Source organism: Copadichromis virginalis, linkage group LG23 (genome assembly GCF_057382275.1).
Source record: "Copadichromis virginalis isolate Kocher_CV1m ecotype Utaka linkage group LG23, C_Virginalis_male_GT1.1, whole genome shotgun sequence".
Taxonomy (NCBI): Eukaryota; Metazoa; Chordata; class Actinopteri; order Cichliformes; family Cichlidae; genus Copadichromis; species Copadichromis virginalis.
Window position 1 is genome coordinate 8,328,466 of NC_140639.1, and position 26,809 is coordinate 8,355,274.

Here is a 26,809-nt window from a genome sequence, read left to right on the forward strand (position 1 = left end):
ATGATATTATTGTTGTAGGATTTTGCTTTGCCTATATTTTAGTATTACTGTACAATATTAACAGACAAAAAAAAATAAATGTAGAGAATATTTTTGAGGTCTCTGCAAATTTGGAAGAGTGAAAAAGGATTCACAAATCTAAGACACAACAGCTTGCAAACTGTTCTTTTTATATGAAAAACTATCAAATTTGCACAAATGGTTGTTTGCTCCTTTCGGAGACTGAAACAGAGAGAGAGATTATGTTGTAACATATGTTAATGTTGTCATCCACAGAAAGCATCAGGAAGATTATCGATAAATCATCTATAAAGTTTGTTCGTGGCATTAAGCTTGACACTAAAAATGGCAAAACAGAGGACAAAATTCTGGTAAGTTGCTGCTTTCTGTTTCCTCACTGCCGACTTGGCTGGTTTAATGGGTTCTGTCTTAGCACTGGTCTGCTGATGTAGAAGAAAAAGAATGCCATAAGCCTGCTACATAAGCAGCCTGAGACATGCATCATGTATGTACTGTCTTTGATGTTTACTTCCCCTGCAGTGTTAATGGATCTCTGTCACAATGTTGATTTCTGTGACAGCAGAAGCAAGAGATCCTCATTATTTAACAGCGACAGTAAACATCTTGCTTCTTTGGTCACTTGCTAACTGCATTACGGCTGCTCCCCCTTTTCTGTGACTGCTGTTGGCGGCTTGGCAGGATGAATATTGGATAGACAGGATCTGCGAGAGTGGCTATGGATCCCTCTGTGCCTGTGGAGGCAGTGGGGGGCCGAACAGCTCACAGCCTTTGATTCTGGGGTGCTTTCATCAGAGAATATAGGACAGAGATATGAAATTTGTATTTGACTGTGCAAAACTCAGCCAGCTATCTGAATAGAATCTGGGGCAATCAGCTTGTACACGGCAGACAGGAAATCAGACTGGACCCTGTATGAATGCCAGTGTTAGCAAATGTGTAACACTTCCACTGTGTTTGCAGAAAAGGACACAACTCATGCATGGGTAACACACACTGCAGAACAGGTATAATTGATTGAGTGCACCATTAAGTGCAGCAAGGCAACCGTACATCTTTATAAGCATAATATAAAACAAATCCTTGTCTAACTAGTGTAGTTTTTATACTGTTTCGACACACTGGTTATTTCTGCCGCCCCTTCTACAATTCCCCCAGTGAGTGAATGAGCTTTTAAAAAAGGTCCATTTTTGCCTCGGCAGTGCAGAATTCCACTCATTGGATGCTGTAATGATTCATCGTGTGGTGAGGATGGGCAGTTAGGAGAGTTTCTGCATGTACAGCCTTTGATATTCAGACACTTTGATATGTCTATCTGCCAGAAACATCTTTCCAATAATCTCTTTCCAATCCATGTCTCATTTACCGCTTCCTCTTAAAAGCTGAACTGGAACGCGAGGGCTCTCTCTCCTGCTGGGTGCACATAGAAAACGGAAAAATAGATTGGAGGTTGATCAAATGCACCCGGGTTAGCATTTGGCAGGAGAGAGGAGAGTTTAATTGTGTTAAGTTTTTGTTTTCCTGTTTCACTGGAAATTCAGGGTCGGAAGTAAGCAGTTGAAAGCTTGCTTGAGGTTGTGATTGGTGGTTTTGCTTTGTCACTATGGTTTACATGAATTTATCTGCAGAGGCCTCACCCAAACTGTCAAACAAAACAGAATTTGAATATCTGTTATCTAGCTGCATAATTAACCCACAATATGTGTGCTGTGTGTCTGGTCTCCCTTTGAAGTGGAATACTCGATAAGTGTCTCTCTCTCCTGCTGCATCAGCATGATTTACTTCTGTTTACTTGCATGCACTCTCTTAACTACCACCCGTAACCCAGACTCATCACCGTAATGCGATACAATCTGGTCCTTCTAATCAACTCCTTCAGACAGTCTTTGAAGTGAAGCGCAGATCTTCACCTCTCTCTTACACTCTCTCCATCTCACATGCACATTTTGAATTTTGAATGATTTCTTTTTCGACACCTCACTTGCTGTGTGGGTGTAAGAGGCTGTCAATGTGTGCTTCAGACAGGCCTGTGTCAAGCTCCCTTCTCCAAAAAAATAACAGTAGAATGAGAGAGCTGTAATTTAATTACTTATTTCATTGGGGAGAGACACATGGGCATGGGGTGGGCGGAGGGGGGAGACTTTGTCCTCGGGGAGTGTTTTAGCAGGCCCATCAGAGAGAATGGAGTAAATGATTGGAAGCGACGGAGCAGAAGAGGAGAAGAAAAAGAGCAGAGGGCAGTACTTAGGGGCTGGTGGAGAGCTGCAAAATGCCAAAGAATCACTATTCTTTGTTTGCCTTGATGGATCGAGACACTGACTTTTTTCTTCTTTTTTTTATAGAGTGTGTGTTTGCAAGAAAAACAAAAAGAAAGAAACTGTTTCTCAAGAAGAAGAATCAGGGGCAGAATCAGATTTACTCAAAAGCTGCATGACACAAATGTCTCCAAGCCAAAAATAAGTGGGTGCACGCACACAAATGGTGCGTGTGCTCCTTCAGATGGAGATGCACAAACAGGCTCTGAGTTTGCTTTCAAATTTCCAGTCACGTCCAAACTCCCATCAAGTTTGCATTGAACTAAAAATGATCCAACACGCCTCTGACCGCAGATACCAAATTAGCAAAGATGGCAAAGCAAAAAAGCTAATTTGATGTCCTGACCCACCATGACCCGCATTTCTGTGTTTAGAACAGATCCTATGATGCGAACGGTAGAGAAGACATCTATTAGCCCTGAAATTTGGCGGTTCTCATATTAAAGACCTGGAGCGATGCTAAATGACCAGAAGAGAGTGCTCGCTGGGCCCAGAGGCGCACTGCGTGTCTCGAACTAAATGTATGAGCCACTGTCATGTTTACCCACAGCAGAAGTAATAGAATGATAATGAAATTACGTTTTATGTTTGTGTCATTGTGATTAAAACATTGCAGCATGTCACCATTTCTCAGACTTGAAGATGTTAATCTGTTAATGCTTGACGTTATCGCTGACACAGATAGCAATTTGCTGGATCAGTAGATGAATAGACCCTCTCATCATTACCATGGAAACTCCTGGGACTGTTTTCTCCCTGGGGAGTATGACTGTGCAGTGAACTTTTCAAGAGTCTTCATTCAATTTGCTTTATTTCCTTTTTTTTTCCCAGGTGCTCACAACATGGCGTCTCTATTTCCTGGCGCCAAAGATTCCCACAAAGGTACTTTCTGCCACCCTCTCAAGTTAATGTGCAGTGTGAGGCTTTTAGATTCGTGCCAGCTGAAATGTCAACTATGTCTCTGACAACAGGTAGAAACCACATTCAACTTCTTGGAGATTCGAGCTTTGAATTCTCAACCTGAACATCAGGTGAATTTTTACATTAACTCTGTATGCACTCCTCTCCACTGCAACAACAAAGTTGTCTGTGCAGTTGTATAATGGTGTAGTTACATCACTATGGCCTTCAAGGCAGGATAAAAGCATTTTAGACATTTATTAAAACAGCCACTGTGACAGTAAGAGCTCTCTTATTAACTTATTCTCTTCTACTGTTGATGTAATGCCAACAAGGAAAAACTTACTGCAAGAATTTTTAATTATTTTTCCCAGTTTTTATTTAAGCCTTTGCTTGTGAGATTAAAAGGCTTTTTTTCTCCTACAGGAAATTAATAACCTGTAACCAGAAAATTATTGTCAGGTCTGCTTTTTTTCTTCTAAGTTCTTCCACTACCTTGCTTTGCAGGCAGGTCCCTGGACCTAGATTTTAGCTCCACTCAGGAGACATTGAAGGATATAAAAGCATTTTTGTTACACAGCAAGGACTGCAGACTGTTTCACAGTGTGGAAAGTGTGTTGTTATTTCTAGGGATAAGGTATTAAAGCTTGCAGTATTGGAGATCCTGGATGGCCCCCCGGTTTATTTTATGTCAGGCCTCAGAGAAAAGTGTCTCCCCTCTTTCAACTCTCACAAGGACCAGTGCCACAACAGATTCAATTCATAGATATCAATCTAGGGACTCTAATAGCCATGGTCAGAATGACACCTGGTTAGGAGCAAGGAAGGAGGTGGAGTGAAGTCATCAGGAACTAATGTAAACAACTCTTTGCTAGGCTCAGGTTCAATCAGCTGCTAACTAACATAGAACTGAGTCAACAACAGTCAACAACAGGGAGAGAAAAAATACACTGATGCTCAGTTTGAATAATCAAGCATAACTTTAGTTTAGGCAAGTAAGTTTAGCTGTAATCTCAGCAGATCAGCTGATCTCATTGCCAGCTCATATCAACGGAGATGAGATCGGCTGAGATGATACCCCTCTATGTATCCAATTAGCTACCCAAGCTTCTTTGGCTGGCCCACAGTTGTTGCTCTGCAAGCTGCTTTATAGCCCAGCTCCATGTTTTTTTTTTTTGGACTAATTTAACGAATATCAAACCCGCTCTGTTCTGTGGTGGAGTCTTGCTACTGGTCTCTTTGTCTTATCTATGTATGCGAATGGAAGGTCTGGTAGCTCTATGGCACCAAATATAAATGACTGCAGATGGAAATAGTCTTCTTTTGACTGTATTGTAGTGGCCTTAACTAAAATGCAAATTGCCACCCAGTTAATATCAGTTTTTTACACTGAATTCTTGACAATGGGACCAGAATCATGTCCGTACGTTGTCCAAATTCGTGCCACATGCAGCACACAACAGAAGATTTTCCAATTCAGGCCTATTTTCACTACTACAGGTATTTTCTGTAGTAAGGTTGCAATGACTTCTACTTACTGTTCTCACATTGGTTCAATTTTTACATTATGCAGACTATATACTTGGTAGCTGGCAGGGCAAAATCCAGTCTGACTGATTCAGACATTTGCTTTCTCACATGTGTAGAAAAGTTTAGAGATGCAGTGGGTGTGTGAAAACAGCTGTGGAGAAAAACAAGGAAGATCTTTCAATCTAGACCTCAGGGGCTCTTAAAGGTTCAGCTCATAGAAATCTCCGGGTCAGTGGCTGTTGTGGAAAAGAGCTACAGCATAACAGAGATTAAGGTCCAGTATAAGTTATCAAGGTAAACCTGGCTATGTGCTTATGTAAGGGATAAATCTTTCCTATCATAGTCAAGTACCTGATATAGCTCTGATATACTTGCATTTATACTTGCAGTTGTTTGCTCCTTCACTTTAGTGTTTATTATAACAGACAGATAATCTACGAAGTTGTGTCATCATTCCATTTAACTAGTCCAGTGGTTTCATATATAATTCATATAGTTTAATTGCAAGTAATTAAAAAATAGATACATTAATTTGTTTAATAAATGAAATTTAAGATTCAACTGCCACGATATTTTTCAGTCTTTTACGGATATTTTTCTTATGCGCAGGTTGTTATCGACACTGACAAGTCCAGTTACTCCCTGAGGTTTGAGTCACGGGAACACCTCAATCATGTGGTCAGCCATATAAATTTCGCTCTGTCTCGAATATTCAACAACTCCATTTTTGCGTAAGTGTCGGTGCCTCTCAAGATAAAATGAGAATAAATAGTCACGTCTGTGCAGTGGTGAAAAATTGGAAAGTTTAAAGAAGGATGACCTTTATTTGCGCAATTATCAAAAGATAAATGATTCCTTACAGTATCTGTGTTTCTTTTATGTTTGCAGCCCTTCCATCTGTCATTCAGACAGTGACCTTTCGGAGGGCAGCAGGAAGTATTCACCCAGCTCCGAGACTTCAGTGGAGACACAGAGGGCCTGCGGTAAAAGAGACGTTATCATCAAACATGGGAATTTGCACGCATGCATACACAGGCAGTCACACACAGATATGAGCATGTGTACACCACTTGGCAGACTCAAGAGGAAGTTGGCACACGTACTTTACAAATGCTCTCCCAGATGTTCTTTTTAGTGCTGTCACACATATAAAAGATTGATAATTTGGACAAATGTTTCTGTGTGCATTTTCCTCCCTTTTTTGCCATTTACTGCTGAAGGAAGCAGCTGTTCTCATCAACTCTTTTTTCCCCCTCTTCTGTTTGTTCCTCCCCCTTTCCTTACTCAGGAGGCTTCTCAGAGACTTACGCTGCTCTGTGCGACTATAATGGCATCAGCTGCAAGGAGGAAGTGCAGTGGGTAAGAGCTGTGGGGCTGTGCCTGTGTTACTGTGAGTGTGTTTGAATGTTACATATATATGACTGTGCACAATATGAGGGGGGTGTCATGCACTCATTGATAATGTTTCTCCTAGGATGTGGACACCATCTATCACTCTCAGGACAACAGGGAGTTTAACTTGCTGGACTTCAGCCACCTGGAGAGCAGGTCAGGAACGAATGGCGGTTGGGCAATATTGCAGCCAAATTACAGTTCCTCATTTATCCAGTTTTTCCCTTTTACAGAGATTTGGCTGTCATTGTTGCATCAATGGCTTACAACACCTGGTTCACTAAACTGTACTGCAAAGACCTGCGCATTGTAAGTATAAACTTGTGTGCTACACCTTACAGTATTCCTGAAGGGTCACCGACCAAGGTTTTAAATATGTCTTTCATGCATCAGGGCTCAGAGGTCACTGAGCAGGTCCTGCACACAGTCAGCAAATCCTCCAGCCTTGAAGAGATCACTCTGGAGAATGCTGGGTTAAAATCGTGAGTAGCAGTCTTCATTTACTTTTTGTGCTTTGACTATTATAGAAACTCTGATTCCTGAAATGGGCATTAATTTTATCCTGCCTTGATTTTTTTTTTTAATGCAAATGACAACATTTACCAAACGGTTTTAAGTGTATTTTGTGAACCTTAGTGGTGTTTGTCTTTTAATGATTGACCCATGCTAAGAACTTGGTCAGAATACCTGAGAATGCTGCTTCTATGAGTCAATTGTTGGCCTTATTTTGATTAACTTGTATGTCCTTGAACAAGGCTAAATCTTTGTACTACTGAATTATATATTATATATGTATTGTATGCGTAAGTGCTTGTCTGTGAATGTAGTGTAAGTTCATAGAGTTTTAGTTCATAGTGACACCACAGTGTTTGTCAGTTGTTTCAATCGCTTCATTGAATGACATCAAATATCTTTGTGTTTTATGCTGTTAAGCTGTGTTCATGCTTTGGTGAAGAAGTGTCTCGCTACAAATACAATGAGGGCCAAAAGTTGTTGGATTTTATAGAATTTTTGCCTCTAAATTTCAGACTTTTAGTTTTGATTTAAGTGGTTTTATAAACCTTTTCTTTAACAGTTTAGGAATTGTGTTTTTATACAGAATCTCCCATTTTCAGAGGCTCAAAAATAATTTGACCATTGGCTGACAAGCAGTTTCCTAAGCAGGTGAGGTATGTTCCCTCATTACTGTATGACAAATTAGCTAGGTAAAAGAAGATGCAAGGATGAGGAGTTGGACTTGTTTTGGTAGCTGTTCACTGGAATTCTTTATGTGAGTTTGGCGCAGATGCCAATGCAAATAAGGAAGACGATCACATATAGAAAAAACTTTGAATGGTCAAATGAACAATATACTGGATCTTTTAAACGAATGAGCATCAAAAAGCCGACAAGACTATAGAAGACAACTAAAACAGATGATTTTAGAAGCGCCTTGACTACATTCTTGAGACATCATCATGAATAGAAACACAGAGGAGTCACAACAAGGTGCAAACCACTGGTTACATTCAAGAACAACAAGGTCAGATTAGATTTTGTGAGAAAACTTCTCGTCCTGCACAGTTCTGGAAAAATACTAGTTGGTTTATTGAAAACAAGATGAACTTGTACCAGAATGATGGAAAGACAAAGTATGGAAAAAGACAGAAACTGCTCATGATCTGAAGCATACCACATCATCTGTCAAACATGGTGGACGCAATGTTTTGGCGTGGTCATGTATAGATGCCAGTGGATCCGGGTCACAAGTGTTTATTGATAGTGTGACTGCTGATAAAAGTAGCAGGATGAATTCTGAAGGACCAAGTCAGTCACTTCATCTTAACCTAATGGACCATTCCTTTAAAGTAACGGAAGACAAACCTGAATGCAGAGAGAACCACAAACAATCAATGACTGAAATCTGGTTGCAGTAAAGGCCTGGCTGAGAATCTAAAGGGAAGAAAGGCAGCATTTGGTGATATCCACGGGTTCTAGACTTCAGACAGTCACTGGCTGTGAATTTCTATCCAAGTATTAAAAATAATCCTTGTATTTAAAATTGTTAGTTTTTCCAATTAATTTTGAGCCTCTGAAAATGAGCTACTATGTATAAAAATGGATGTATTTCCTAAATAATGCAGTACTGAGTTTTAAAAACGTCTTTAATTAAAGCTGCAAGTTTGCAATTTAATCACATTTTGAATGTTTGACTTAAAATTCATTCATTACAAAATATATATATATATATATATATATATATATATATATATATATATATATATATATATATATATATATGTAACTGCAAAATATGAGCTGGCCTGAAGCTCTGCAGCGATTTATTTAAGAATCAGCTATGGTATGCTTTTATGTTTCCTCTCAAACACAGAAGCTCAGAGAACATGTCAACAAGTAACTAGAGCAAAGATGTCAAACTCATTTTACACTGTGGGACACATACCAGCCCACTTTGATCTTAGGTGGGTTGGATCAGTGAAACTCCTGCTTCCATCAGTGCAAAGTTTGACTACACATTTAACAGATGGCACTTCTTTTTCTACATGATAGAGAAATATTGATCTAATAAATGAAATAAATTTGCCAGGAATGACAGTTTGAGCTTAAATTGTAAGAAATAAATATGTAAAATTACAGACAAAGTTCTGGTAGCTTAAATCCCAGACGGTCCTGTAATGAAACAACAGAAACATTTTGTTAATTCACATAAAATGTCCTTTTAAAAAAATGCGAGCATATTGTAAAAAATGACATTTCCATAGTAGATGAGTTTTCTCTCATGTCATTGTTTATCTTTTCTATCTTTATCTATAACTTATTTACTCTAGTGTAGTAAGAATGGTTGTAAGGGACATCTTTGTCAGTAGCCAAAGCTGCAAAACCTTTGAAAATACAGCTAAAAGTTCAAAATTAATGCCCTCCTTCACATTTTTCAAAACTATCCAGTGGGCCAGATAGGAGTCTTTGCCAGGCCGGTTCCAGCCCATGGGCCCTATGTTTGACACCCCTGAACTGCAGCAAAACTATGAAAACTGTGTTTCTGGCCACACGTGGCTGTTGTAACTATGTCACTTGTAGTGGCAATGCAGCAAAAGTCACACAAAAAGCACATCAGTACATCATGATGGGCACTCAACATTTATAAACCAAGAGATTTATAATGAACCTGATACTTCAACTGCAGTTGCAGCTCTCTGTAGGTAACTGCACACCCACTTTTGCAGTGACTTCCCACAGAAGATGTCAGTAGCTCTTTCAGAGAACCCTGCATCTGTCATCCATTCCCTCAACTTGGCGCACAACTCACTGGATAACCAAGGTATCGTAAATTATCTCCCTTTTTTGTTTTTCTAATTTAATCTTTGGGTCTGGAGAAAAACTCAAGCTTGTGTTTGATGTGATGAAGAAAGACAGTTCTATTTTCACTGGCTCTCATTGTTCTATATCTAAATATTACCCGAAAGGGTCTGTTGAGTCCAATAGTAAAAGAAAATAGTGGCTCATTTTGGCTTATCTGGTCCCTGATCCGTTAACTCAGAAGCAGGTACATCTGTTACAGTGAAAATTACTTTCAAGTGACAAGAAATTCTGCGACTCACTTTTTATATCTGCTGTGTTCATGCTGCAGGTGTGTCCAACTTAATCCAGCAAGTGTGTCGCCTCAGCAAGGGGCTTCGTCTCCTCAACCTCTCCAAGACCTCACTCACCTCCAAAGGTTAGGAGTTGCCCCACCTTGTTTTTTTCCTTATTTACCCCTGTCTGTGAGTTAAATAAAAGTATGGCACAGGTGTTACTCACCAAAATCAGGAGGAGAACAAGTTGGATCCCCTGCAGCTTTCAGAGCTCGGGTTAGATCATACTGTGGTTGAGGGGATATAATGTTTTCAGAGCTTTGTTTTATGCTTTCGCCCCGCTATGACTCCATATTTACTTACAATGTCATGTGCTGCCCTGCAGGCAGCATGCCTTCTGCTACTGTCTCATCGTACAGGGTACCCAGCGGAGAATTTAAATATTACATTGAATTGCGCTACTTCCCATAACATCCACTGATACCTGCTGCTCCAAGATGTCTATGAATAATTTAAAGACACAAAATGTTTTGAGAGCATTCTCTTTCTCCTTTTTAATATTGTACAGCTACCAGCTCTCATCTTTCTCATTTTTCATTTCATCTCTCTGCGCTCTACTCCCCTTTCTCTCAGGAGTGGTTTCTCTCTCTCAGGCTTTGTGCTCCAGCGATGAGTACTCTAACTCCCTGCTGCACCTGGACCTGAGCAAGAACCCCGGGGTCCTCTCGGGGGAGGATGCATCGGTCAGAAAGCACAAGCCATCTGGAAACACAAATACACGCTGCCCCATTTAATCTCCACTTTTTCAGCCTAATACGATGTTTCTCCTCTTCTCGACCTATTCGCAGAACCTTTATCTCTTCTTGTCTCAACCCAACTGCCTGGTCCACTTGGATCTGTCGGGCACAGACTGCTGTGTTGACTCAGTGAGTATTTAATGGGTGGGTGTGATCAAATGTGTGTCTTTGGGATGCACTTTGATATCGCCTGAAGAGCAGTAAGGGCTTATTGGTAACTAAGATTACATTTTTTGGATAGCACTTGCCAACGTTTGTCTGCTGCTAAATGTTCAAAGAGTGCGTGACGACAAGCTAGAAGTCAGTGAAGTTGTTTTTTTTATAATTGAGATTTCTTCAACAAAACAAAAATAAACACAAAAAAGCAACATTGCCATCACTATCTGCGCATCCCTAATGCATGTGCAATTTTTAAAAAAATGCATTTCTCTCTGCGTGCAATTCTCAGCCCAAATTAACCGTTTCCACCCTGTGTGTCATGCAGCTATTTGGGGCTCTTCTGAGGGGGTGTTGCGCTGATCTCTCCTTTCTGAATCTTTCCAAAAATTCCTTCTCCCACAGGTTAGTCATATCTTTAAGATTACCGAAACAATAAACGCAGCTCCAAACCCAAATCTGGGAAGACATCATCCCTATTTCACCTTAAAGGCATCATCTTTCCGCTCATGTCATTCCGTCTCCATCTTTTTTTCTTTTTCTTTTTTTGTCAGTTGTTATCTTCATTTCTTGCTTAATGGGAAATCAGAAATGTGCTTTGTGGGAATCTCTGGAACATTGTGTTTCCTCTCTGTGGGTGTGTCTACTGCCGTTTAAAAGCAGAACTTTCGGCACAGTCTGCATAGATAAGACTCATGAATGTTTAAGCAGAGCTATCTATCATTTGACCCCACTCGCTCCCTCCTCTTACACCAAAGCAATATTCACTCATATATCTCATTCTTTGTCAGTAGTCTACACTCAGCTCTGCACTCAAATTTACCTGGAATGTCAACAGTGTGACTTCATCTGCTTTCATCCCATCCCACTCTCCGTATTATCTCTTCACCTCTACATCTTCTCGCTTTGATCCTCTGTGGGGGGGGGGGATTTCTAATCCAATAGGAAAGTGAAGGATACGCTGCCGTTGTTCCGTCAGTTTTTCAGCTCAGCTTTCAGCCTCACTCATGTCAGCCTGGCCTCTATGAAGCTGCCCCCTGATGTTCTGAGGTACCTACCATGTCACTTCTAATTCTCTATCCAAATATGCTCCCTTTTATCTGAACTCCTCTGCAATAAAGGCTGTGCCAGCGAGACCTTTAATACTCCTTCTGCTTGTCTTTTCCTTGTCCGTCATTTCTCTTCTTTCTGTCTCCGCAGGGCTCTCCTCACAGGGTTAACCTCCAATCCTCATATCAATGACCTTCATCTGGACATCAGCGGCTGTGAGGTGAGAGCTCATCTTCACACCTACACCGGATTTCAACACGGGAGGTGTCCAGGCGGAGTATTGAGCTATAGGTCACCTGTGTTTTTGAATCCCTCTGAACCAAATGCAGAGTGCAGATGTGAGCTTTAACTTGTGCTTTCGGTTTCATTGACAGGTTTATAGTGCAAGAAAGTAGCAAGCTTTCGTGGCCTCCATATGCAGCTGATTTTATTTACACTGGAGTGTATCAGATGAGCGTATCTTGCATCAGATGCAGTTGAGATAAACCGAAAAGTTTTATTTTCAAATTGGACTTTGAAAGCATTTTGAAAGGGAGTTTTACCAAGGTGAACTTTTGTAAAAGTGTTAAGATTATTTACTGCAAGCAGCCATTATCAGTATTTTTAGACTAAAAATGGATCAAATGACCATGCATGTAATGTGAAACTTGGTCTCTTGATGGCAAACCAACAAAGAGTTATCAACTTCCCAAAAAAAGTTATTTGGGAGAGTTAGACACTGGTTAACACACCATAGTACTTGGCAGCTTAAGTGTATTTCCCCCAGAAGGGAAGATGGCAGAATATAAATATTAGCTTTGCAATTGCCTGGCAGTAGCTAGAAAAATAATAGTGTTTCTGCTGGTTATGTAAATAGACATCTGGTTTGTATAAGGTCATAAGTCTCTTAGTTTCAGCCCACAGTTTTATAGATTTACATTCTGCAGTTAGAAGCTTTACTTTTAAACTGACTTTCTTTTCTTTTTTTTTAATTCATCTTGATTTTTCTTTTTTTGTGTGCGTTGCCGGAGGTGGGGGTGTGTATGTGGTGTGTGTGTGTGTGTGTGTGGGGGGGGGGGTGCTTTTAATGTTTACCGCCTGTCACCATCATAAGCTTCTCCTCACAGGTAGATGTATGCGTCCTGCTGCCAAATGATGTGATTGAGGAAAGAAATTAATATCACTGTAAATATAAAAGAATTAAGTTATTTTTTTTAGATTTGTAGCCTTTCAGTATTTGTCAAATTTATAGTGATATCTGTTGATATATGTCAAAGCACCCCAAACACAAATACCTCTAAATTATGTTTATGTACTTGTAATTGTAGTTCATTCCAACACTAAATACTGTAAGGGCAGAAGTGTCAGCTATGTTATAATATGACTGTCAACTGCCAAAAATCTGTTATGCTTTTACTTACAGGGAGTGCAGAATTATTAGGCAAATGAGCATTTTGTCCACATCATCCTCTTCATGCATGTTGTCTTACTCTAAGCTGTATAGGCTCGAAAGCCTACTACCAATTAAGCATATTAGGTGATGTGCATCTCTGTAATGAGAAGGGGTGTGGTCTAATGACATCAACACCCTATATCAGGTGTGCATAATTATTAGGCAACGTCCTTTCCTTTGGCAAAATGGGTCAAAAGAAGGACTTGACAGGCACAGAAAAGTCAAAAATAGTGAGATATCTTGCAGAGGGATGCAGAAGTCTCAAAATTGCAAAGCTTCTGAAGCGTGATCATCGAACAATCAAGCGTTTCATTCAAAATAGTCAACAGGGTCGCAAGAAGCGTGTGGAAAAACCAAGGCGCAAAATAACTGCCCATGAACTGAGAAAAGTCAAGCGTGCAGCTGCCAAGATGCCACTTGCCACCAGTTTGGCCATATTTCAGAGCTGCAACATCACTGGAGTGCCCAAAAGCACAAGGTGTGCAATACTCAGAGACATGGCCAAGGTAAGAAAGGCTGAAAGACGACCACCACTGAACAAGACACACAAGCTGAAACGTCAAGACTGGGCCAAGAAATATCTCAAGACTGGTTTTTCTAAGGTTTTATGGACTGATGAAATGAGAGTGAGTCTTGATGGGCCAGATGGATGGGCCCGTGGCTGGATTGGTAAAGGGCAGAGAGCTCCAGTCCGACTCAGACGCCAGCAAGGTGGAGGTGGAGTACTGGTTTGGGCTGGTATCATCAAAGATGAGCTTGTGGGGCCTTTTCGGGTTGAGGATGGAGTCAAGCTCAACTCCCAGTCCTACTGCCAGTTTCTGGAAGACACCTTCTTCAAGCAGTGGTACAGGAAGAAGTCTGCATCCTTCAAGAAAAACATGATTTTCATGCAGGACAATGCTCCATCACACGCGTCCAAGTACTCCACAGCGTGGCTGGCAAGAAAGGGTATAAAAGAAGAAAACTAATGACATGGCCTCCTTGTTCACCTGATCTGAACCCCATTGAGAACCTGTGGTCCATCATCAAATGTGAGATTTACAAGGAGGGAAAACAGTACACCTCTCTGAACAGTGTCTGGGAGGCTGTGGTTGCTGCTGCACGCAATGTTGATGGTGAACAGATCAAAACACTGACAGAATCCATGGATGGCAGGCTTTTGAGTGTCCTTGCAAAGAAAGGTGGCTATATTGGTCGCTGATTTGTTTTTGTTTTGTTTTTGAATGTCAGAAATGTATATTTGTGAATGTGGAGATGTTATATTGGTTTCACTGGTAAAAATAAATAATTGAAATGGGTATATATTTGTTTTTTGTTAAGTTGCCTAATAATTATGCACAGTAATAGTCACCTGCACACACAGATATCCCCCTAAAATAGCTAAAACTAAAAACAAACTAAAAACTACTTCCAAAAACATTCAGCTTTGATATTAATGAGTTTTTTGGGTTCATTGAGAACATGGTTGTTGTTCAATAATAAAATTATTCCTCAAAAATACAACTTGCCTGATAATTCTGCACTCCCTGTATTTTACTAGATTTAAAGAGCTTACTAATGATAATCCTATATATTTTAAGTAAATCAAATAGCTAAACAGTACAGAGGATTGTGTACTGAAGCGTAAAGGGTTTCCCCTCTCTTTGAGCTGAACTGCTGCAGATCACAAACAAAGCAAAGCTTGCAGGGACATAAATCCATAAATTTGCCCCACTGTGGAAAATGGAACAATTCCCCAAAGACTGAAGTTAAAATGACTCTGATTCATGGCTGTGCACATGTTAGTTTTCCCATCTGTCTCTATCTCTCTCCAGCTAAGGTCTGCAGGAGCTGCTGTAATCCAGGAACTCTTCCCTAGAGTCTCCTCCATCGCTACTCTCGATATCTCCGACAACGGTACAGTGGCACGCTGCAGAACATCCAACCATGACCTTGACTTTTTATCCTTGGGCAGCTGAGGTTGGAGTGGGCTGCTAATGTCGAGCTGTGTGTGTGTGTGTTTTGACAGGTCTCGACGCAGACTTACTCACAGTCCTGCCAGCCCTCTCTAGACACCCTTCCCTCAAACACCTTCATCTGGGCAAGAACTTCAACATCAAAAACAGGTGCTGTCAGTGCTCTCTGTCATGCTTTACTGCAGTTATTTATGGATATACCCTATGCGCATGACTGTGTGTGTATCTGAGCACAAACATGCTTGCACTGCATATGCCAGCTTGAATATACACATTTGTTCTTGTAGTTCTGTTTTCATAAGTGGCTGCCATTCCTCAGGCAGCAGGAGATGACTCGACCCAGCTCATCCTGCTTTGTTTCCGTGTTTGTCATCTGCAGGGTTCTGGATGAAGTGTTGCAGAAGCTAGTTCAACTCATGCAAGAAGAAGAATGTGTGAGTAACTAGAATAGATATACAAAATTTAAAGGGCAATGTGCTTTGATTGCAAACAGTAGAAATAGAAAAAGCATAAATCAGCTGCAGATACATTAAAATTCATCATATTCTGCAAAGATAAACTTAATTGACTTTCAGTTAATTAAATTATTAAAATAATAAATAATGTTTTTTTCAGAAGACTGAATGATTACATATATTTGTTTGTGTCAAATTCAAAATGAGAATATATTTTTGTACATTTTTTTCCCCATATGTCAACTTTCTTTATACTGCTTTTAATTAAAAGTAGGGTTCTGCTTACAGTTAAAATACTGCTCAGATTCCTGGGCACATAATTTTTGCATTATGTTTCACTGGAGATGTGTCACTGTTTCATCAATTATTACTGTTCCTCTGTTAACATTGTGGGCGCAGTGTCTATATCACTACACATATTGTGAATAATTCATGCAAACAGCATGTAAAGTCAAGTCAAAGCACTATTTGCTAAATGTCACCTCCTGGCTTCTCGTGCTTCTTTTCTTTTTCCTGAACAGTCTTCTCCGCTTCGTTTATTAACTCACATGCTTGTAACCCCTCCCTCTATAGGCCCTTCAGTCTTTGTCCCTCTGCGACTCACGCCTGCGTTCTCGGGGCACCGTGCTAGTCAACGCCCTGGGTAGCAACACCTGCTTGAGAAAAGTGGATCTGAGCGGGAATAGCATGGAAGACATTGGAGCCAAGATGCTGAGCAAAGCCCTTCAAATCAACACAACACTCAGGTGAACGAAAGACTAAGTGTAAAGTTTTTTTCCTGGGTTTCTGCAGTCTTTGCAGTGACTTGTGCTCTGTGTGGAAGTTTGTATTCTATGCAACTCTGACCTTGCCCTGCAGGAGTGTGACATGGGATCGCAACAACACCTCCGCAGCAGGATTTCTCGATGTGGCCCGAGCACTTGAACAGTAAGAGTGTTAAAAAATATATATGATCAACATCTATTCTGTATGTATGCCCACTGGACTCTAATCAATAAATAAGAACATGTCTTACACATCTACTGCTAGAACTATTTTTAAGAAATGTTATTAAAGAATGTTTGAGAACATTTAACCATGTTGCTCAGCTGTGCAAATTGTTGTTTTCCACTTTGCTATCTTAAGTGGTCCAGACTTGCCTTTAGGCAAAAGATGACATGGTTGCAAGGATCAAAGTATTACTCAGTCACTGAATGGCACAGGAAAAATATTTTAGGATGAGCTCTGTCCAGTGGGGATATTAACCCTAACTAACCCTGGACTCTGTAACCCACTTTATTTTCTCTTTTTAGTCTCTTACTGTCTCCCTTAATAACTTGTCCCTTCCCTCGTTTTCTGCTTTCTCCTCTCAGTAATTTCACCTTACAGTACATGCCTCTACCCCTAAGTGACATCAGCCAGGCGTACCGCAGCGCCCCTGAGAGGACAGAGCAGGCGTTGACCAAGGTTGGGACGGTTGGAGTAAAGCCACCAATAAAGTTATTACAGTACTACTTAAAACTGGGAAGATTAAAAAAAGCTTAATAGCTTCTTCATCAGTGGCCTGGGGACCGTTGGGGTAACTCAAAAATAGAGATAAAGAGCCCTACCTAACAACCCTAATCCCTAAAAGCTTTCAACCTACAGGAGACGCTAGAGGGATTTAATTAAATTCTTCTAGTTCACAACAAAACACTTTGGTGTTGACTCTTCAAAATTAATTTCTGCCCTTTTTATAAATTCATCAAATGCTTTGAGGTCATAAATGAGCAGATGTTTATGACTGTAGACAAAGACATTATCCGAAGCAAATGAAAACAAATATGAGGTATTTGAATGAAAACTTGGTGTGCTCAAAGAAACGTGTTGTGCAAAAATTTGGACCTCTGGAGGAATCTGCGTAGTTTCGCACAAAACAGTGAAATTCATCAAGAGATGACGAGGTTTATCTAAAAGCTTCATATGTCTGAGATGAAGCTGTACTACAGGCTTATCGGGAAAGCAAGTTCATCCTAAGCCTAACTGTGAAAGAATGTTTTCTTCATATGTTCTTAAATTTCTGCAGCACTTAAGACTGAGTGCAAGCGCCTACCATGAAGAGCCTCTTAACATATTCTGTTTGCGGTGCCGACAAACAGACAGTGGTGAATAAATGTGCAATAATTTTGTTCATTTATTTTTCTGTTTACTTGTTTATGAATACATGAATGTAAACTCAAACAGCATCGGGAAAGTGGCATTTTAGGAGATTCATAAATTAGACTTAACAAGCAAATTCTAGTTATTACTGTAATTATTTCTCTCTTGAGGAAAGGAGAGGGACAAGGGCTTTGGATAAAGGCTGTGTTAATTTCTAAGAGCTTTAGGGAGCCACCTCTAAAGCTTTAACAAGGATTCTACAGTCATCTTAGTCTTAAGATGCTTTTGTTGCTTGTTGTAAAATGACAGCACCCTCTACTTGGCTCTTTGCACTTTCTTCCTTCTGCTGAAATCTCCTTCTTGCATTGCCGCCTCTTATGTTCTGTTTGTGCTCTTCATGTTTTCATGGTGAGAGTATAATCGTGATAATCGTTTTGCCGCACAGATCCAGCGTGCTCTGGTGAGGAACAACCAGACTCAGCGCTTCTCTCAGAGACAGGCTTTGCGGCTCCATCAGGGCCTGGTCACCAGCACCGCCGAACAGGTAGGGCTCGTCAGCGTGCGCTCGCATCTGCGTCTGTTTGTGAGTGTTTGCACTTGTAACACTCCCCCGCCTGTCTGTTTCCAAGGTGATGGAGCGCCTCTGTGTGCGTGTCCAGCAGCAGGTGTGTTTATTACGGGGCGTCGGAGAGATGGAGGAGATTCAAGCTGCAAAACAAGTGCTAAAAGAGGCGAGGAACTCTCGCGCTGTGAGTGATGTGAAATGTGCAAGCGTAGTATTTGCATTGTTGTCACACTGAATATGAATGAATCCTTTCTCTGTGGTGCTCCAAGCTCTACCCTTCACTGTGTGAGCTCGCTCATGTGCTGTCTGTGGATGGGCCGGTGCGGCAGAGACTCGACTCCTTGGCTGGCGAACTTGCCAAAGCTGCTGACAAGGAGCTGCAGGTACATCTAGCAGCCTCTTTTTTTGACACTGATATGTAACAGATGACAGAGTCACCGATCGCTGGCATCCATTGCAGGTGATTGTCGACTCCATGGTGTCTCTGTGCCGCGAGCTCTGCCCTCTATCTTCTTCTGCAGCAGAGAGATTAAGCCCACCCCTCTCATCTGTCTCTGAGCGTGTGTCCATCCCTCGCTCTGCCATTCGCACTGCCCTTATGGAAAGAGCAGCACAGGACATTCACAGAGCCTTGGAGTAAGTGAGACGCTGAAGCAGCAACAATAAGTCTGAATTTGATAAGAAGAATATTGATTTGCTCTCACTTTTACCAAGCTTCTTCCCGTCAGTCTCTCCCTTTCCTCTAACCCAATCTTCTGCAGAGAAGTAAAGCTGTCAGTGGTTTCCTATCTCACCAACTCCATCGTGGACCAGATCCTTCAGGAGCTCTATGCCACCCATAAGAACCTGGTAAACACAAAGCATTTACTGTGAAACTGTAAAGGATACACAGGTTTTGTTTGGAGCAAAAGTTTTAGGAGTGCTGTCTTTCTCAGACTCGGCAGGTCTCTCATCTTAAATGCTGGGAGGGGACGTGTGAAGATGGGACAGGCTGGAGGTTTAACAGGCACAGGGACTCTCTGGACATCACAGATGAAGAGCTCAGCACCAGCATAGTGAGTGAACTTACGTGTGTCTTGGGACCCATATACGAGAAATATTCAATTAAATATTTAAAGTGAATTCAGTTTTATTGATATAATGCTAAAACGCAAAAACAGCCAAGAAGCAAAACCCCAACAGTCAAACAACCCCCTGTAAGAAAGCACTTGGCAATAGTGGGAAGGAAAAACTCCCTTTTAACAGGAACAAAACCTCCAGCAGAACCAGGCTCAGGGAGTGGGAGCCATCTGCCGCCACCAGTTGGAGGGTGAAGGGAGTACACCTCACAAATTGGGAATTTGTGGTTTTCTACATGCCTTCAATTGTGGTCGCTACCACAATCGCTATCAAATTTTCCAGAAAATTCAGCCTCCCAGAATTTTTTGTTGAACTTCAGCTACACTTTTGAAATTGCATATTCCTGAAGTCATAGCAGAGCGTTACCCAGGGTTCATGTGCTCCGATGTTAAATGAGCGGTTGCGAGAGGCGCAGAGTTTAATTTTTCAATTTTTTTGTTTACTTTAAATCCTTCCGTTTTTGTAAGTATTTATCCAATTCAGGCTGGGCTGGAGCCGGTGGGCCAGTCTAGTCACCAGTCCATCACAGGGCCAACACAGACAGACGGATAAACAACCACACTCAGGGCCAGTTTCAAATTTTCAAATTGCCATTTAACCTAACACCAATGTCTTTGAACTAAGGGAGGAAGTCACAGTACCTTGAGGAAGCATCCAAGCTCCAGAACACATAGAAAGACCCGTTTGAACCAGGTGGTTGAGACTGAAACCCTCTAATTGTAAAGCAGTAACAGTAAACACTGCACCAACATGCCATCGAAATGAAATGAGATAAGGATGCCGTTAGTAAATATGAAATGATAACTAAATGTAAATGTTTACAGGAAATGTTTTACTTTTTTTTAGTATGCCCAATTTTATCAACACAAATGGGCTGAGGGGGCTTTATTACCTGCAGCCCTCTCCGTGTGATCTTTTCTTGCTATCAAACAAAATCATTTCAGAGATTTAAATTAATTTTATCCCATCTAACATTACCTCTTAGCAATCTTTAGCAAATTGAAAAAGCCCAGGAAGTAGCCCCCCCCCACCTTGCCTTCAGCATTTATTTTGCCTCTGAGCAGCTAGCTGTAGAAACTGAATTCCTGGAGTTATGATAAAGTATCATGACTCTCATGAAGACCCTGAAGTAGTGTGATTTCACATATATTAGTCTAATATTTCAAACCGTTTTCAATTTGTGTCTGACATGGAAAGGAGAATTGTTTCTCAGTTTTGTATTTTGTTGCATAATCGCAATATTTCATGTTTGTCATTGCAATCATATATGCATCAGCAAGTGTGCTGATTAAATTAGGTTTACGATCCCCTGCTTGTTTATCCCGTTATTAAATTTGAGCACTACAGCTAAGGCAAAAATAGTGTTTCAGTAGTGACAAAACTTGCAGGAATGAGGACTTTTTCCTCCGGGTTTTGACATTTGAAACATTAAGCTGACTTTCCTGACAGGAACACTACAGTTAAAGGTCAGAAATATTGAAAGGCTCCCACTCCTTCACTGGAGACGCTTTAACAATACTTGAATTGATGATGTATAGTCAGTACAATTGTGTTTTGGCCTTTAGAAGCTTCTACTGATTGTAGTGATTGAAGCACGATATTGAATGTCCATGTTTCAAAAGGCCAATAATTGCTACCCTGAAAGCCTGACTGGCATTAAACAGAAATCAAGTTATTGTTAGATACAATAGACAATGGACAATGAAGAAAAAGCAGGCTTTTTATAGATGAATATTTAAGTTTGTGGCTCTCCATGATGTTGATGCACAAAATTCTGAAGTTATTAAAATATTCTTATCTTCTTATGGAGCAGCTACACCTCCTTCCCTTTCCCAGTTTTAAAATGAGTTCTCCGCTGTGTGCTGTATCTACATTTGCTCATTAACAGTAAATTAGAGCTTTTGTCTGTCTATTAGTTGCAGAATTCTTCTTATCATCTCTCCAAATGAGAAAACTAAACCTGAAACCAAATTTTATCTGAATGTTACCAATATGGCTGAAATGCCAGGAGGCCGAATAAACCTGAAAAAAGGAAGAAAAAGGAAATTTCTGCTGACGCACTAAATCAATAGCTCAGTATCTACAACACAGCTGGTAAAACTGCAGGAGTAAAACCGTCCCCCTGACATTATCTCAAGAATCTACTTTAAGTACGGGACTTTATACATCACAGTCTGCTCAATCATTACCTGCAAGGAATTTGAAACATTGCTATTTCATTGAGTAATACAGCTAGTGAAGATTGTTGTATTGCAAAAATGAAACCAATACCTTGCTGTCTCAACTAATACATCATGGACATTGTAGGCTTCAGTACTTTGGTGTCTCAGCTTTTTAATGAAATGCATTTGATCAAGCTTCATTTCAAATATTTTACGCAATCACAGTCCGGGTCAATATTCTTGAGGGAAGTAAACGGTCTTTGCATTGTCTGCTCTTGTGCCTGATTTTGGTGACAGTAACAGTAATTGCTAACATTACCTGTGGAGATCCTCAAGGATCCGTCCTGGGTCTTTCTGTTATATTTAAAATGTAATTAATTATATTTACGTCTAATTTTGCACTCATAACCTAAGATTCATTTACCTTGATGGGCTATTGATAATATTAGCAGTCTTGTGAAGCTGGTGTCTAAATGATGGTACAGTTATATTGCAGATATATAAACCAAATGTTTGAGTTGGCTGAAATTTTCACCCCCTTATTGTGCTACTTTCTATTTCAGTCTGGACCAAATTGATGAGACTGGCAGTGTCATCCCTAGAGCAGCACCTCTATCAAGGCCAGAAACACTTAGCCAACTATTTTGTTTCTTCTGAAAATCTCTCTGCAGTAATTTATTTTCAATTGGATCTTTAACTTAAAACTTTGGGTTTCCTCAGTCTGTTTTTCTTACCTTTTCAAATCTGTCTCTCCTAACTGTAGCAGGGAGACCTCTGGTTTTTGTCAGCTTACTCTAACATGCCTCATGGCTCCATACACCAACTCCGCAGTTATGTGACGTATGCACAACAGCACTTCTGCTGATTTGTGGTTGCCACATTTTCTCTACACACAATAAAGTCAGTCTTTTTTCATTGGGCCTACATTATACATATAAGGCCACTCAACTAGAGAAAGGCTTCACTGGGAACATTTTTGCTCTTTCTACATGTGAAATCCATAAGCTTTTGCTGGATTTTAAACAGCATCATGATCAATATGTCTAAAATTTGCACCTTGACTTGACAAGTCTTCATTGGCAAAAGCGGTGATTGCCCTAAAGGTCGTCTTGTACAATATTTCCGTTGACCTGTTTGCCTGTTTGCATGTGTGTCTCGTTCTAATTCCTTCCCTCAGCATCTCAGCAACTTTTACTTTTTCTTTTTTTCTCCCAGGACACAATAGCCATTAAGAAGCACAGCTCTAGAACAAGACGAATACGACCTGTCTCCACCAGGCTGAGTGAGTACTGCTGTATAGCCTATTATCCTCTCTCTTCAGTCAGCTCTGACCCCTTCCTTGTCTCTCCCGAAGCTCCATTAGCGTTTTCTGTAGTCGGTTTTCCCCTCTTTTCCATCTCTTCTTCTCAGAAGTCTGTTAATGGCTGTTATAATCTAGCCTGAGCCAAGTCTGAGTCACTATATGTCAGAGCAGTTACTGATTGTTTTGAATTTGATGACTTTGAAGCAGAAATGATGACTCCCTGTAATCTCCCCACTCTTTGACAGTTCCTTCTCAGTTTCTTGTCCTCACATCCTCTCTATCCCTTTGTTGCTCCTCGCTGCCATCAGGCCTGTGTGATGACTCCAGCTCCTCTCCACCCCCTTCCGTGCCATCATACTCGTCACCGCTATCCCGTTCGGCATCCTGGGAGGGTCTGTCAGAGCTGCCTACGCAGGGTCTGCCCCTTCATCACGTAACGCGAGTTCGTCCAAGGCCTCCGCGGAGACACAAGGGAGGGCACATCCCGTCTGAGAGAGTAAAGCTTGCCTGATCTTGGCACTGTTTGACACATATTAAAATGTTAAATAATCTGCAGCTGCACCCAATAATTCAGTATACATCACCTTTACGCAAATCTCCAACCATTTATCTATATATCTATGCATAATTCTCCCATTTCCCAAAATATGTGCCTGCTGGCGATGACTGCTATCTTTGCAGAAGTAATCTATTCAAATTGGGTGCCTGCAACTGGATTATGTCATCTCAGTAAAGGCATTGTAATCCATTTGTTTTATTGCAAATACATAACATTCACAAATGAAACCCACTAAACTGACCTCTCTAAAAAGATTTTAAGTGTGTGTTTGTGTCTGTGTGTGCACAGCACTGCAGTGAAAATGGTGGGATAAGCCCTCTGGATGATGGACTCCCTGATTTCTACACGAAAAGAGTGCTCCCTGATAGGTAAGAGTTTGTTTTATATTTGCACTTTGACAATACTTACACTCTGTTAGCAACCTGTCAGCTGTAATTCTCTCCTGACCTTACAAAACATTCCCTGAATATTGCATTTCAAACCTGCATCTCACATTTACTTAAAATTACTGTTGTTTCCCAAAGAACTCCTACTTTTCCCACCAGTCATAATTTTCCGTTATTTTGCTGCACTGTGAAAATCAGCAGACTTCACGACTGCTGGAGCAGGGTAATCCATCACAGTGAACTTATTGTCACCCTTAGATTATTGTTGCATAGTTATGCAGGTGTTTAATAAGCTGTCTAAGAGTTGGTTGGTTTACCGTGAATACAAGAAGACATGTTTACTGCTTTTGGGCTTCTTTATAATTTGAATACATGAGGTTGTGAATAAATTTTTGGTTTTGGTTTTGTGGGATTTATTTGCAGTCATCACTCTGTGTTGTCAGACTGCCTTTGAATGCGCTAACAGCAAAAAGAGCCCATTTTTATTTCTAGACATCTTTGCAATGTCTTGAAAAGATGAATTTTAACTTACTTTTTCAACCAAATTTAGACATACAGGGATTTGTTTTTAAGGCCATGACTACCTGACAAGATTTAGCCCAGAAAACAATGTTAGTGGTCATTCAGTGCTTGGTGGGTACAGTCGGAAGAAGATTGTTTGTCAGTCTGCAGTAAGATATATTTAGCAGGTTTTGTTTTGGGACAAATCCCCACCCTTCTGTCCACATATTTGGAAAGCATAAGGCAGGGAAAAAATAGCTAGCTTTCACTTGCATACTGGTGAGCAGCAGCAAGACCTTAGCAGAGAACAGAGTAGGCATGAATGACAAAGGGCATCATATGCATTAAGGCAGACACAGAATGCAAAGAAGGAACTGTGGTGGGTTGCAAGGTGGCTTGCAGGTGTGCAGTAAGAATGTGCAAGAAAAAACTCTTTAAAGACAGTGTCTTTTTGTGATTTGCAAACTGGATATTTACAAAGATGAGGATCAGCTGAACCATCAGCCGATACTCCAGGCTGAATTTACCTGAGCTCAGCTAATGCTCTGTTCAGTTTGTGTAAATAGTTATGATAACTTGGTAAAAGGAAAATGGGTACATGGGTTGAAGCAATTTAAAATGTATGTGTGCAATACACATCCATGGATTGCATTAGGGGAATTACAAAATAAGTAACTCCAAGAGAATTTTTCATCAGTCGATATAATGATTTCCATCCGATTATGTAACAAAGAGGGAAACTGTCTCAGTGGCAAGCCAAGAAAAGAAGATAACAAAAGACACAAAATGAATAGACAAATTATTGTATTGCACTGAAAGCCAGGCACTCTGAAAAATGTGTCTTTTGTAGAATAAAATAGATATTTGTAGCTAAAATCAAACTGCTTATCTTGCTAAGATGCTGAGCTGTCGATTCATTTCATTTCAATTCATTTTAGTTAAACACATAGATAATGACTTGAAAGTGATCCTATTTTGTGTTTCCTTCTTTTCTGTCTGTGTATATGGTGCTCCTGGTAATCATGGCCAAAGCTTAAAATAATGAGGTCAGTGTATGTATAAGTACAACTAATCCCTATAAGCAAAAGGCTCAGGCTTCAAACTACTCTAACAGCGTTTTTCTACTCTTGGCTCTGTATGGCAGAGAGAAGGGATATCCTAAATATGGTAATCCCAGGCATACATCTCCTACCACCCACTGTTTAGATGGGCTTTTTTATAAGGGACAACCAATCAGAAGAAAGTTTCCTTAAGGGAAGGATGAAGAAAGCTCAAAAAGCTTGTTTCAGAGGATGAGCTGAGGGGTGCACCAAGGCCTGTTATAAGATGAAAGACATAGTTTCAAAATCATGCAAAACTATTTTAGTAATGTCCAAGAATAAATATATAGAGGAAATGAGCATAGTGGGTTCCCTTTAATTCGTTGAAAACAATCTCGGGCACCACTTGTAATATCTCAAGATAAATAGGTTTAGTATTTGTTCGGTAATGTTAGCTGGTTATTTTCCTTATAAACAACAGTAGTCATACTGTGAAACCCTTTTGGAAATGGTATTTTATTCTTAATTATGCCTTTTGAAAAGCTGCCTTTGTATGTGGTTACATTTTTTGATGCACTGTGTTGAGTGTGTTTCTCCGACTTGATTATATATTTAAACATCAGAATAAAAAGAATTTTTAAAACAGATACCTTCAAAGGGTTGAAAGGTTTTCTACTTACTCAGGAGGGGTTTCTGCATCTCTGTTACTTTATCTCTTTTTCTTTTTTCTTTTCTTTTTTTTTTTTTTGCAGGCTATGTTTTTGATTATTATTCCTAATTAGTAAATGTGATATTTTTAAACATTTCATTATGTTAGTTTGTTAACCAAGATACATTTCTGCAATCTTAGTTCACTAATCCTTCAGTCAAAATGTCTGCAGTTTAACTGACCTGGCTTCAGAAGAAAACCCTGCATTTCAAGACATAAGATCAATGATTCTTCCTCCTTTGTTGTGAACCCTGCTGAGTTCTGACAGCGTGTGTGTTCACACCTTTACTGAGCTGTTATTTTAATTGGCTTATGCTTCATGATTTTCATAAACCAACAGGACTGTTTCTGTGGCCAGTGTGTTGTCTGTCTTTGATGCAATCTCACGGCGAGGTTTGGCTCGCTCCTTATGTCCCGCTGTCTGCTCGAACATTCAGAGGCAGATCGAGCAAATTCCGGCAACCCTCATCTCTTCTTAATTAAATCATTAACTTTGTGATGATTAGTGGAGCTGGACTGTTTAGAGTTTGTGATTTGGTAGTAAGATGATCGGTCAGTTGGTGGTTGCATGTTGATGATCAAAGTAGTCGTTAAGGTACCTCACAGAGATCTCCAGGAGGTACTTTGTGACCTAACGTCAGATCTGGTTTGGTGGTTTTGTTCAATGTGTAATCAGTTGCTGCAGTGTTACAAAAATAAAGAGAAAGACACAGAGCATGCAGTTCAGCTTCTACATTGCATCTCATATCAGATACTGCAACAAATACTGAAAATA

General features: G+C 40.3%; 1 protein-coding gene across 2 annotated transcripts in view; it reads left to right on the forward strand.

The window, feature by feature from the left end:
* The window catches only part of LOC146680227 (capping protein, Arp2/3 and myosin-I linker protein 3-like), a 35,523-nt gene that overhangs the window by 2,661 nt on the left and 6,053 nt on the right, over window positions 1-26,809 (forward strand). For both annotated transcript variants that reach the window (XM_085447703.1, XM_085447702.1), the window contains exons 2-32: window positions 277-371; window positions 3,165-3,215; window positions 3,305-3,364; window positions 5,373-5,494; window positions 5,652-5,746; window positions 6,052-6,122; window positions 6,238-6,311; window positions 6,389-6,464; window positions 6,549-6,637; window positions 9,380-9,474; window positions 9,784-9,870; window positions 10,361-10,470; window positions 10,576-10,653; window positions 11,009-11,085; window positions 11,626-11,730; window positions 11,881-11,950; window positions 14,977-15,058; window positions 15,171-15,267; window positions 15,497-15,551; window positions 16,146-16,318; window positions 16,431-16,499; window positions 16,925-17,018; window positions 18,136-18,234; window positions 18,320-18,439; window positions 18,525-18,638; window positions 18,716-18,891; window positions 19,017-19,104; window positions 19,191-19,310; window positions 22,752-22,818; window positions 23,148-23,335; window positions 23,687-23,766. In XM_085447703.1, coding sequence (XP_085303829.1) covers window positions 277-371; window positions 3,165-3,215; window positions 3,305-3,364; window positions 5,373-5,494; window positions 5,652-5,746; window positions 6,052-6,122; window positions 6,238-6,311; window positions 6,389-6,464; window positions 6,549-6,637; window positions 9,380-9,474; window positions 9,784-9,870; window positions 10,361-10,470; window positions 10,576-10,653; window positions 11,009-11,085; window positions 11,626-11,730; window positions 11,881-11,950; window positions 14,977-15,058; window positions 15,171-15,267; window positions 15,497-15,551; window positions 16,146-16,318; window positions 16,431-16,499; window positions 16,925-17,018; window positions 18,136-18,234; window positions 18,320-18,439; window positions 18,525-18,638; window positions 18,716-18,891; window positions 19,017-19,104; window positions 19,191-19,310; window positions 22,752-22,818; window positions 23,148-23,335; window positions 23,687-23,766 — 2,977 coding nt within the window. The remainder of the gene's footprint in view (window positions 1-276; window positions 372-3,164; window positions 3,216-3,304; window positions 3,365-5,372; window positions 5,495-5,651; window positions 5,747-6,051; window positions 6,123-6,237; window positions 6,312-6,388; window positions 6,465-6,548; window positions 6,638-9,379; window positions 9,475-9,783; window positions 9,871-10,360; window positions 10,471-10,575; window positions 10,654-11,008; window positions 11,086-11,625; window positions 11,731-11,880; window positions 11,951-14,976; window positions 15,059-15,170; window positions 15,268-15,496; window positions 15,552-16,145; window positions 16,319-16,430; window positions 16,500-16,924; window positions 17,019-18,135; window positions 18,235-18,319; window positions 18,440-18,524; window positions 18,639-18,715; window positions 18,892-19,016; window positions 19,105-19,190; window positions 19,311-22,751; window positions 22,819-23,147; window positions 23,336-23,686; window positions 23,767-26,809) is intronic.